This window comes from Lepidochelys olivacea (genome assembly GCF_965140295.1).
Source record: "Lepidochelys olivacea isolate rLepOli2 genome assembly, chromosome: 6".
NCBI lineage: Eukaryota > Metazoa > Chordata > Testudines > Cheloniidae > Lepidochelys > Lepidochelys olivacea.
Window position 1 is genome coordinate 88,680,605 of NC_140416.1, and position 13,558 is coordinate 88,694,162.

At 44.9% G+C, this 13,558-nt stretch overlaps 1 protein-coding gene across 1 annotated transcript in view; it reads right to left on the bottom strand.

The window, feature by feature from the left end:
• The window catches only part of SPTLC2 (serine palmitoyltransferase long chain base subunit 2), a 113,839-nt gene that overhangs the window by 83,771 nt on the left and 16,510 nt on the right, over positions 1–13,558 (bottom strand). Inside the window, exon 2 of the mRNA XM_084630294.1 lies at positions 5,944–6,138. Within this exon, the coding sequence (XP_084486420.1) occupies positions 5,944–6,138 (195 nt within the window). The remainder of the gene's footprint in view (positions 1–5,943; positions 6,139–13,558) is intronic.

The following is a 13,558-nucleotide window of genomic DNA, read 5'->3' on the forward strand; positions in this document are numbered from 1 at the left end:
GACTCAGAGTCATGGGTTTTTCCTTGTTCAGAACAAAGGGTGTGATGAACTCGAAACCACAGTAAAAGCCCTGGTAGAGTCTGAAGGCTGCCCCTTCCAGAGCCTATTTTGCAGCTGGAGCGATCTCTGGTAAGCTTATTAGCATGCATGGAAGTTCTTTTATTATTTTAAAACTATTTCCTCTGCATTGCTTTGACTTTAAGAATGAAATATGTTTGCTTAGAAAGAAGGATGTGGTAGCTTGTAACTGTAGCAATTACAGGCAGTGTACTTGTCTTAGAGTAGAGAAGCAAAGTATGTCTCCTTAGGTGGACTTATTTTGCTGGGAATAAGGCAGAGAACACAGGGAACTGGTGTGACGTTGCACTCTATATGAGTTTACGAAAATATGCTAATAAGTGTGAATATAATGTAACTGGAATATGCTTCCTACAAAAGGCCTCTTGTAAGACATCACTACAAGGCTTATAATCTACTGAATGTGGTCATTCTATTTGTATAAATGGATCACTCTTGTATCTGAAACTAGAAATATGAAATATAAATCTGAGGGCCTATTGTAATTATGCAAAGTGTGGACCATTAATGGTGGTTTGGAATCTTGATACCTGCTATTAACCAGGACAATTGACTGTAGATGACTCTGTTTACTTGTAAGCTTCCTGTGTACTAGCAAGTGGGTAATGAAGTCTTACAGTGACATGTGATCATGTCACCTGAACTGGAATCTATCTTTAACGTGATGCTTTTCCATTTAGAAGGAGGGGTGGGAACCCAGAGGGGACAAAGGATTCCTGCCTTGTGCAAAAGCTATATAAGGGGATGGAACAGAACAAAGGGGGCTGCAGTCATGAGAAATTCCCTAACTACTACCTAAGCTGGAACAAGGGCTGTACCAGGGGAAAGATTGTGCCCAGACTAGGAAGGTGTCCGGTCTGTGATAGTAGCTTATTGAAACATCTCTGAGGGTGAGATTTTAATCTGTATTCAGTTTTCTTACCATACTAGGCTCACATTTGCCCTCAGATGTTGTGAAGGGCACAGAAGCAGAAAGACACACAGGAGCATTACAAATATAGGAGAAATTTTTTTTTATTTTTTAGTTTTAGGTTCCATAGTAACTGAAGTTACTTCACTTATCAAACTCCCATAGCAACTTCATAAGAATATAGCTCCCAGATAAAGTAAAAAACCCAGAGTCAGAACAAACCCTTGGTCTGGTTTACATGGGAAAGTTATACCAGTAAGAAGTAGTGTATGAATTTAAACTGTTAGTTATACCAGCATAACTTCCCGTGAGAACATCTATATTTCAGTATCAGAGTGCCTTTTTCCACGTTAGTTTATGTTGCTTTGAAAATAGTTTAAGCTAAGCCAAAAAAGCCACTCTTCTTCTGGAATAAATGTCTCCACCTGGGGAGGTTGTACTGATTTATCCATAGTAATTTAACTAGACAGATATAATAGTACTGGAAAAATCTCTTGTGTAGACAAGCCCTTTGTCTAACCTGAACAAAAATCTTTTCACCCTGGTAAAGGCCTCAGCCAGGGCAAAACTCAATCTTTCAAAGCTGAAACAGGCTGTTTAGACTCCTGGTCAAAGTCTACTAGGAAAGGGGCTAGTGAGCCCTGTCAACCTGACTCAAAATGGAGTCTCCCAACTAACAACAAACATTGCCACCCTCCTCACCTCTAGGAGAACTTTTATCTCCAGTACAGCTCCCCCAGGATAAACCTATTAGCTCAGAGGGAAGAACAGACCAACCCTGCAGAGCATACCCTGCAGCTGGTTTTTATCACCACCCTTTCTTTGGAGCTTAAAAGAAATTAACACCAATTACCTATCTAGCTTTGCACCAACCACCACCATAGGTCTTCCGATTCCCAGGGACAGAGTAGTCAGTCACATACAGGTCACTTTTAGATGGGAATAACATTCAATCCTACTTATCAAGTACAATATGGGTTTTCCAGATTTAACTTACACAGTTACTGGGAAGGTTTGCTGTAAGCTCCAAAGGTATGTGCTACTGCATGTTAGACATGGACAGGCTTCCTTCAAGCTGATAAAGGCTACCAAAAATTCAACAGTTTAAATGCCCTAGAACAAGCTGCTAATTGTCCTCAGAGGATGTGTTTCATAACAGCAGTTACCAGGGAAATGTCAGTTGGATATATTTTAAAGGAAGCTAGAAACAAAATTTACAAGGCTTCCTCCATTTGTGAGCTGTATATAAGCAGCAGTGAGAGGATATCAGGCTTATCTGGAGTGTTATTAATTCCCCCTGCAATAAGTCCAAGGATACTGTAGGCAAGCCAAAGGATACTGTCAAACTAAAAAACAGGTTTGAAAATCCAAATTAATCTAGTCACTTTCTGGTTCTGTGCACTACCACAAAGCTGAAATGTTAGGTGGCAGAGGACATAGTTTTATTATTTTTTTCCAGGTGAAAAGTTAATATTTCTATTAGTACTCATTTATTTTTTCAAAACTATTACATTTTGGATCTAATTCCAGACCATGCCCCTATAAACTACAATGAACTAGGAAATACAACCATATTACACAGCCACTTTGAAGTAAACCCATGATTTCCAGTACAAGTTTGTTCAATCTTCCATTAAATGGCCACCTATACTAAGCAATCTTCTTTTGCTCACCCCTTGGGTGGTTGTTTAAGATAGGGTTTATTGTATAAAGCATTGCAAACATTATGACTAATAACTACATATAATAAACTCATTGCACACTGGTCACCTAGACAGCAGGATCTTCCAAACACTTCCTATCCCCATATGTTGTGCTGTTCATCTCCCAAGTAACTTACAAACATTAACAAAGTATTACTTCAGAAATCTAAATGCAATGCTTTGTTTAACCTGCCAGTCTCTTGTATCTGCATGAAGAGAATAAAAAGATTCTCATTTCCATACAGTTAGATGCAACAAGGCTGGGAGAGACTATTTTAGGCCAACTGCCTCTGTCAAGCACTTTGACTTACTTGCATAATGATACAAGTTTCAATTATAAAATGAGAGTCACTTCCTCTCTACGCAAGAAAGTCCATTCTTTGCCACTGTGAGTCAACTGGGCAAGTAATCAGGATGCTGAAAGATTAAATACTTGAAATTTCTTAAAGGGACACTGCTTCAAAATGGTGTTCAATAACTATCTTAACCCACAAGGTGAAACTGGTTTCTACATCAGGTTCATTACAGCTTGCTCTCCCAAACTTCTAGGCAGATTGAGGGAGCCTGATGCACAGCCTAGCACAGGGGTGGGCAAACTTTTTGGGCCGAGGGCCACATTTGGGTGGGAAAATTATATGCAGGGCCGGGGCAGGGGGTTGGGGTGTGGGAGGGAGTGCGGTGTGCAGGAATGGGCTCTGGGCAAGGGACTGGGGCAGAGGAAGGGTGCGAGGTGCAGACAGGGGGCTCAGGGCAGGGAGTTGGGGTGCAGGAGGGGTTCGGACTCTGGCCCGGTGCCGCTTACCTAAAGCGGCTCCCTGCATGCCTGCCCTGGCCCCACGCCACGCCACTCTGGGAAGCGGCCGGAACTATGTCCCTGCACAGCCACGGCGGGGGGGTGCGGGCGGGCACAGGGCTCCATGTGCTACCCTTTCCACGCCTCCAGGCACCTTCCCCGAGGCTACCATTGTCTGTGGTTCCCCATTCCCGGCCAATGGGAGCTGCAGGGGGGCGGTGCCTGGAAGCAAGGGCAACACACAGAGGCCTCTGACCCCCACTGGGGTCCCAAGGACATGGTGCTGGCCACTTCTGAGAGTGATGCAGGGCCTGCGGCACCATAGGGGGCAATCCTGCAGGCTGGATCCAAAGCCCTGAGGGGCTGGATCTAGCCCGCGGGCCGTAGTTTGCCCATCCCTGGTCTAGTACTTGCAGCTCACAACTTGTTCCCGAAGTCACGTGCACTCAACTAAGTTCACCTTATAGTACGAGCAGCTACTCCAATCTAGGTATGAATGTGAGGAAGTGCACCAGGTCAGCATTTCATCAACACTGGTAACATTTTTTAAAGGGAGTTTCCATTTTTATAGTGTATTGTACCACATGCCCTGATCTTCCCTTCACAACCAACCATAAATGGATTCCTCTTTTAAAAAAAAAGAAAAAACAAAAAAAACCCCGAATCTCTCACCAAACTCACCCACAAAGATGTCATGAACAGTATAAAAGTGGATAGAAAAGGGGCATATCTTATCTGCAACTCATGACCCAACCCAAGATCCATATCCACCATACTGAGGAATGGCTCCCAAGGCCATCCTCCACATACACTCTCCCAAAGGGCTTCAAGTCACCAGTTATCTCCCAAAACAAACGCATTTCAGGGAAACATTAAGAATTTAGGCTGAAGGACAACTCTCAGGACAGAAATTCTAAATATACATTATGTCTGAAGTAAGGGAATCCTAATTCAGTATCTCTTTAGTTCAGGGGTGGGCAAATTACGGCCCACAGGACCATCCTGCCCGGCCCCTGAGCTCCTGGCCAGGGAGGCTAGTCCCCGGCCCCTCCCCCGCAGCAACGCTGCTATGCGGGCAAGCCACCCATCTCCCAAGCCTTCGAACAAGCCTGTCCTGCCACTCTGAGTGGCATGGTAAGGGGAAGGGGCTGGGGGGGGGGGGTTGGATAAGGGGCAGGGAACCAGGGGGGTTGGATAGGGGGTGGGATTGGACAGGTGGTGGGGTCCTGGGGGGCAGTTAGGGACAGGGGGTGGGAAGTGGGAGGGGGCAGAGGCCAGGCTGTTTGGGGAGGCACAGCCTTCCCTACCCAGCCCTCCATACTGTTTCGCAACCCTGATGTGGCCCTCGGGCCAAAAGAGTTTGCCCACTCCCCCTTTAGTTATAGATATTCAGGATAATCCCCCTGTATTGTGCACTAGCGTTCACTGAGTAACCAACCTCAATGCTGTAACCCCAGTCCTTCCAACCTCAGCTCCTACCTGCAGATTGAGTATCCCCTTTAGTCATGCCTGAAACTGCATTCCACATTCTGCAGGACAGCAATCATATTTCATATGCATTATTAGGTGCATACACTTTTAATAACTTAATAAAGTACATTTAAACTGGGGCATGGGGGGAGCGGGGGGATAGAAAGAAAAGAGACAGGAGTTTTATTCATCCTTCCTGGCAGGAAGCATACTGAGTTTATGTAATGATACTCCACAGAAAAGCATCTTAAACTCCACTGTTGCACAGAACAAAGGAGCTTGTAGCAGCCCCCATTTTAACAGAGACGAGACACAGGGAGACTACAGAACCCAGCATGCAATGAAGCACATTGATGAGAACATCCAGTGAAGAATACAGAGTGTGATTCATGACCAATAAATCTTCTATACTGAAGGTTAGAGCAGCTATGGGCCACGTTTGCCCATGTACTTTAGCTACCCTACTCTAATCCTCACTTGATGAAAATAAATCACACTGAACATTAACTCAAAAGCAATATTTGACCCCCTAATTCTAGAGCCTTTTATTGGAAGAAAAATTATTTCCTCAGTAGTTTGACAGTTATTCCTATGCTTTCTCCCTGTATTGCCTTTTGTTTACTACAGATGCAAATACAAGGCCAGATCCTCAGTGGCATAAATCAGTGCTCTATCTTCAATTTCAGAGGAACTGGATATTTCTGTTAACGTGGTGGACAATGAAACAGTCACCAGTGTGGACATTAAAATGGTCATCAGTGGGCCCCAGAGTTAACACCTCATTGAGATTATGAGGTAATTAATTAGCACCTCAGTGCTATTGTTTCAAGCTGTTTACATATTACTCCAACCAGCTGTGCAAAGGCTATATTGGCAGGTTCTTTTTGCACCCATTTGGGCTAGAAATAGATACATTATAAATTGGTACTACTGGCTGACATGCCACTGCACACCAGCTCAAATCCCACCCCTGCCTGTCCAGCAACTACCTTCTGTTCCTCTCTCTCTGATGCATGGTGACACTTCTCGATCTTCCAGTGTCGCAGAAAGTCTCGCAGATACCCAAAGAGGGTGAGGACACCGTAGCCCACATACGTCAGCACAGCAACCAGCATTGGTGTTTCCTCAAAAACTTCATTAAAGGGTCTTTTATATAATCCTCCATTGTGGGTAATGTGATGAATCTAGGATAGAAGGTTAAAACTGGAATTAGAAGTTACTAGAATGGAAAAAAAAAAATCTGTTTTCAGAGAGTGCTGCTAGATTAGAGATGTCCAGCGGTATTGGGGCAAGATTTTTACTCAGTTCAAAGAACCAAGCATTTTCAGCCTGGGTCAAGCATTAATGACAACCACTCTTGATAAAGGACACTATCCCCAACTATTAGCCTCAGCTTCATCTTCTCTTTTGCTTCCAGCATGTCCAAGTTTTGTGCAACTCAGTGTGACATTTTATACAAGTTATGTAAATTAGCACATTAAATTTTTGCATATAACCATCAACATCATCTCAGATGTGTGAATTTAGTCCCAGTTGAAAGGGTGACTGCCAGATTGAAAACCCTGGTGAACGACATCTATCTATATATAGGGCAACACCAGGGCAAGCTTCCCACACACACTGTCCTGCCAGCATAGTTCAGCCTTGATGAGGGTGAGGGAGGAGAAAGACTACTTCTGCTGGTGAAAGGGATGATGTTAGTTCAGTCCTTACGACTCAAATAATTCTTTGACAAATCTGCTCATTAGTACAAATAATGGTGGTGAACTTGTGATGTCAGAGCTGGAACCAAGATTCAAACTCATCCCAGTGTAGGAATCAGCCAACTTCCATATTAGGTGAGAACAGCTTTCAGTCCCTACTGAACAGGACTGGGTTCAAACTGGTGACCTACAGGTAAAAGGCTCTGTAGCTCACTTGCAATATTTTAAGGCACCTGTCCCTCAGTAAGTGCTACTTAGGAGGTCTTTCGCATATAAAAAACCTGTGTTAGACTTACAGTTGCAAAAGCAAGCATATAAAAAAAAACAAACACACACACACTGAAATGCCAGCACTGATGTTACCCATGCAATCTTAATTCGGCCCCTTTTTGGGTATACGGTCTTTAATTACAAACTATTTCTCCCCACATGACCACGAGCAGAGTTTAAACTCTGGGCCTTTAGATATACAGCACAGACTTCTTCCGCTTGAACTGGAGTAGTAACCAATTGAAGGAATAGGCTATTACCCTCTACATGAGCCAGCCCCTCGAGGGAGGCCAGAGACACTTTTACCAATATGTTGTACAACTACTTATGAGACAAGATGGGGATGTCAGGTATCAGGATTCCTAGGTTTTACTCCAGGCTCTGGGAGCAAAGCTGTCTAGTGGTTAGAGCAGTGGTTACAGACCTAGTCAAGCATAAACATTTGGCATATTTGTTCAGAAAGCCATTGTGAGGAGGTGGGTGAGACTTGGGTCTGCCATACTAGAGACCAAGATTCTATTCCCAGATCTGCCAAAATGACCTTGTGCAATGTTACCCATTTTAAAATGGGCAAACAAAACTGGCCGCCAGGTTAGGGATACGAGGCCCTGGCCAGCAGTATGGTTGTGAACGGCACAGAAACTCCACCAGTCAGTAGAAGAGACAAAACCAGAACCCATAATTTCCTGTGTCCCCAGCCAGTGCTCCGCCTTCTAGGAGAAAGAGTATTTGGAATGCAATACTCTTTTGGCACAAGATTTTCACCCGATCTATTTGCAGAAAGATGCAGAACACTTAGCAGAACTGCAAAACTCTGGTGCCAGTACAGATCTTCCTCTTTCTCCAAGACCACATCTGGCTTCCCATCCTATACCATGGAAGTAAGGGCCTTTTGGCTAGAGCATAGGAATGGGAGTCAGGACACCAGGGTTCTATTCTCAGCTCTGCCATTGATTTGCTGTGTTTCCCTAGCAAGACACTTCCTCTGTGTCTGTTTCCCAATCTGCACAGTGGGGATAACACAGAGCTACCCCCCCCCCCCCCCCGAGAACAGCTTTGAGATTTAATTCTGTAAAGCACTTTAAGATTCTTGGATGAGGGTGGTATAAAAAGGGTAAAGGACCATGTCACATCCACTTCAAGAAGTGAGGGCTTCTTATCTTCACTTTAAAAGCACCCACATCTGAGCTCTTTTTACAACACCCCAGCCACGTATCCCTGTACTGTACCCTAAATTTTCAATTTCTACTTCGTTTTTTCACCCACTCCAGATGCCATTCTCCTTCCAGCCACTTTTAAAGACCCACTTGACCAAAGAGCTCAGCAAACCCAGTTTGTTTGATACAAGCCTTCCCGGTCTAGGTCAGGAAATGCAAGAAACGAAACTGAACTCTAGTTTCACTGTCCCCATACTAGGTGAACTGCAATGCATCAACAGCATAAATGCTGAAAGATGAATTTTGTAACACACAGAACTACTGATTCCCTGTCTTGGAAACCTCTAACTCAGGGGTGGGCAAACTTTTTGGCCCGAGGGCCACATCCAGGTTGTGAAACTTTATGGAGGGCTGGGTAGGGAAGGCTGTGCCTCCCCAAACAGCCTGGACCCTGCCCCCTATCCGCCCCCTCCCACTTCCCGCCCCCTGACTGCCCCCCTCAGAACCACCGACCCATCCAACCTCCCCTGCTCCTTGTCCCCTTACTGCCCCCAGGACCTCACCCCCTATCCAACCCCTCCCTCCCCCCAGCCCCTTGACTACCCTGACCCCTATCCACATCCCTGCCCCTAACTGCCCCCCGGGACCCCACCTCCTATCCAACCCCCCTGCTTCCCATCCCCTGACCACCCCCCCCCCGAACCTCCGCCCCATCCAACCATCCCCTGCTCCCTGTCCCCTGACTGCCCCTGGCACCCCCTGCCCCTTATCCAACCCAACCCCCCACCCCCTTACCACGCCACTCAGAGCGGCAGCTCGCAGCCATGCTGCCACCTGGCCTGGCCTGGCCCGGTAGGAGCGGTGGGCCAGAGCACTGGCATTGCGCCGTGCTGAGGCTGCAGGGGAGGGGGGACAGCGGGGGAGGAGCCGGGGGCTAGCCTCCCTGGCCAGGAGCTCAGGCCAGGCAGGACGGTCCCGCGGACCAGATATGACCTGTGGGCCATAGTTTGCCCACCTCTGCTCTAACTGGATCATAAATATTATGCTTCCCCACAAGTATGTATCCCCCTAGCACCGAAATGTTTGACAAAGGCTGACCAAGAGACTCCATCTAGTCATGAAAAACTAAAACTTAGCTATAGTGATCCACTGATTCATGCTCTCCAGGGCTGATTACTGCAATGCACAATGCCTGCAAATAAGACTGGACTGAACAAACAAGCTTCAGCTGGTACAAATCAGAGCAGGAAACCTGCTCATCAACATGGGATGTTGTGAGCACAGTACTGAATTTTAACTACTACACTGATCCCGGAAAGAATTTTGGACTAAGTCTAACATCCAGGTCTTGATCTTCAAAGCCAATAGACCAGTCAGAAAGTAGAAAGCCTGGGCCACCACACCTAACTTGACATCAGTACTCCAAAGAGTCAAGGAAAGATACTTGTGAGTGTGGAAGATAGAGCCTTCTCAAGGGGCTGGGCCCAGAATCATGGCATGGGATAAAAAGGACCACAAACCTTATTGCTTTCAGACAAACTAAGATCCATCTCTTTGCCATAGCTTCCACACCACCACCTCCTTCTCTGCATTGGGAAAGAGACAGTACTAGCAGGAACATCCAGGTTTAGGCTACATATTGGAATATAAATTCTGAAAAAGTGCTTAGATCCTAGTGTGATAAGACAGATGTCTCTGGGTATATGTGGAAGTAGCTGGGAGACTAGCAAGAAGGTGGGATACAGAAGAGACATTTGCTACCAGTAAGTGCCTGTATTCACAGTAACACCACCTTGACAACATGGACAATACAAGGACACTGAAGGAGTGGAGAAAGTGGCCAAAATCTCTCTGGAGCCTCCAGCCAAGTATGAGGCATGTATTTTTGGACAGATATTTGATAGTTGCCAATAGCGGAAATACAGCTACAACCCTCAGATAAGAAGTGAATGGCAGGCACATCCACCCATCAAGAAAGGGTTGCGGCGAGTATGACCCATTGGGGAAAAAAGCACAATAGGCAGACTTCTACTGACATGTCCGCACTGTTGTCTAAAGACAAACACATAGGTCAGGAAATCTGAAACGTACCGTTGTCCAACGTTCAGTAAGACAGGACAGGAAATATATATGCATGCCTATAATGTACACAGTTAACTATTTAATGGCTGATGCCTCTGTCAGCCACAGCCGCAGAAGGATCAATGTAACAACTTCATACTGAAGTCCCAAGAGTTAGTCTATCACAAACGAGCCTTTAATCTCAGTCTTTGCCAGTTGAGGCAGCAGTAACTTGGGAAAGAAATGAAAGGCTAGACCCAACAAGTATGAGAACAAAATTCTGGCCAGTGGCAAAGGTTTTATCTGTTTGGGGAAAAAAAATCTCGACATCAAATTTTAAATGAAAGTATCACATCAACAAGGCTGCAATAATTACAATCTGTAAAACTTTAAAGAGGCCTGTTCTTTCTGACAACTGCCATATTGGAACAAGAACCAGAGAAATCACAGTACCATTGTCTGTACTTCCAGAACACAGAAGTTTCATTTAGGAATGCAGTGGGTGGATCATCTTTGGGGATATTTGCATCAGTTGGAGACCCACCCAAGCCAAGAGCACAGCTTGGAAGCACAGTACTGTGCTTATATGTCAGTTTAGGGGGAAAAAATTTTCCCCCCTCAACATTAGCATGTTTGAACGTTGTAAGACTAGAAAGAGACTGATTAAAAACATTCCTTAGACATTTCAACAAGCATATTATGAATGCATGTAAATAAATACAATTTAAAATTGCCCTTAGAAAGGAAGTTTGTGGTCCAAGTTTAGATACGAAGCATTCATGGGGAAAAAAGGGGTCTCTGCATCTGCACAGCCAACCTCCAAATAAAAATGCGTGTGTCTTCAGCTCTAAGCCAACTGCGCATGAGCAGCAAATTCCTTTTGAGAACCCAAGAGAGAAAAGCTGGCGTGTGGTCGAGAGGCCTAATTTGCCATACAGAAATCAATGAGTGTTTCTACTGACTTTAGAGTGAGTAGGATTGGGACCTGATATGTTGAAACCATAGGTCCTATACACAATGCAAGGAAAAATCACGGTTTTGCAATCAGGATATACTCATCTGGTCCCATTATACACAGCTGTGTGGTGTCCATTCAGGAAAACTGTGTGCCACTCCAGTTTGTGTCTACTTCCTTCACTTCACCTAGTCATGTCTGTGTCAGTGCATTCAGGGGAAAGCGTGACCTACTAACGTTGCCCAGAGGAGCACCACTACTCTGGGAAGTCCTACTGCACAGAGAGCTGGGAGGAGAGATGACCAGCCAACTTGATTACAAAACCACAGTTGGGGTCCCATCAACTCTGCAAAAATAAAAGCATTACAAGCTGTTTACAGGAAGGCAATTACATGCTGGCCTACACTGCGAGCAAGTGTAGAAACTACAATAACCACCTCCTGGTGTACAGACAAGCCACATGTAGAGCCAATAATTTCACTAGCTAGTTACAAACAACTAGAAGTTAGGTCCCACAAATACAGGGAGCCTAGTTACAACTTTGTTGTCCCCTAACCTGGTTCCAAACACAACTCCAGTTTGCAGGACAGTTGGGAGCAGTCTGGACCTTTACAAAACATGGTTAAAGTCCTAGTCCATACCACAAGGTCACCAAACTCCCTGACATGGTTGCATTTGTAGTGTAGGTTGCATACATGTAGCCTGAGCTTCTCACAATATTGCTGAACACAATCTTAGTGTTTTAAAGAACAGTTTCTCTTTCAAATAATGTCAGGTTTTACTTGTGAATTTATAATACTTTAAAAAAAACAGTCAGCTGCTAGCAGGACTAAGACCTCAGAGATCTACATAGGCAGAAAGTTAATTCCTCCTAACTTGAGATGCTCAAATCCTTCCTGCCCTTTCTTATACCCCAGACCCTGCCCCATCTGCAATTATTTTCAATTACTCCCTAAGACTGTAGGGATCTTGTATGGTTTGTATGAGAGATTCTTAACCAAAAACAAACGGTCTCTGTTCTTAACAACTCCACTCCAGCCCCCATTCATTCAAGACACCAACCTAAGAGGCCCCTTAGCAGCCTCCAGCTAATCTCCTGGTCTTCAATGCAGCTCCTTGCAATTCTTGGTATTTAGTGACTTCCTGGAAAACTCCCCTTCACTGCAGTGTTCATTAAGTTAACAAAAATGCAATCCATGAAACCAACATTAACAATAACTTCACTGGTTTGTTACATTCCTCCCAACTTTCCTCCCTCTGAGTTTGTCCTCAGTCTCTGGGAAGGGTCCCTGTCTTTACAGGACCATATTTTGACACTAAATTACCACATGTAGTTAAAATAAACACATTCTTCCAGACGCATTTGTTTAACGACAATGTGCTCAATACTGTACAGTAACAAACAAAGGCTGCCCTTGCCCAGAAGAGCTTTCAGCCTAGAAGAGACACAGAAGAGGGGCTGCACAGGAAAATCTAGAAGTTGGGATAATTTAGAGCAGGGGTTCTGAAACTGGGGGTTGGGACCCCATAGGGGGTCACAAGCGGTCAGCCTCCACCTCAAACCGCACTTTGCCTCCAGCATTTATAATGGTGTTAAATATATTAAAAATTGGTTTTAATTTATTAGGAGGGGGTCGCACTCAGAGACTTGCTATGTGAAAGGGGTCACCAGTACAAATGTTTGTGAACTACTGACTTAGCTGGTTTTCTTAATTATAAGATCACTTCTTGAGGGCATTGTGAAAGAAATGGAATATATAAGGATTTGAATGAGATGCTAATACTCATCTTGGATAGGAAGGTCTTTCCTTGAACAGGGCAGCATGGAAGATGGGCAAGAGCTTAATCTGAGAAAGAAATGGCAGGATTTGGGTACAGCGATATGCAAAGGAAGGGCAGGGAGAAGTCAAACAATCCCAGACTGACTGGGATGACATTAGTGTCAACAGCCATGGAGAAATGAAGAGAAGAGGCTTTAGTTTAGGAGGCAACAAGCTGTGATTGAACCAGGTAAAACTGGAGACGTCAGTGAGACATAAAGGAGGAAGCATCAGAAACAGGCTGAAACTGGACCAAAGGGAACAGGACAGAAATAGAGAAGAACATTTGAGAGGCATCAGCAGAGAAATTACTGTTGGATCTGTACGAGGATAAGCCCTGCCAAGTATGAAGTATAGAAGGAGAAGAGGAAGGAACCAAGAACTGAATCGTGTGGGACCACCAAAGAAAGCAAGAGGTGCTGAAGAAGCAGTTTGAAGTAGGTGACAATGCCACTAAAAGCAAGGAGGTTGGACAGGATGTTGAGGAGAGAGTGGTCCACAGTATCAGAAGCCTCAGAGAGATTGTAGATCATGAGAGTGGAATACAGACTCGCCAAGGGGGACTTTCAGGACCTTAGCAACAGCAGATTCAGTGGAATAGAGAACCTAGAAGGCAGACTGGACTGGATCCAGGATGG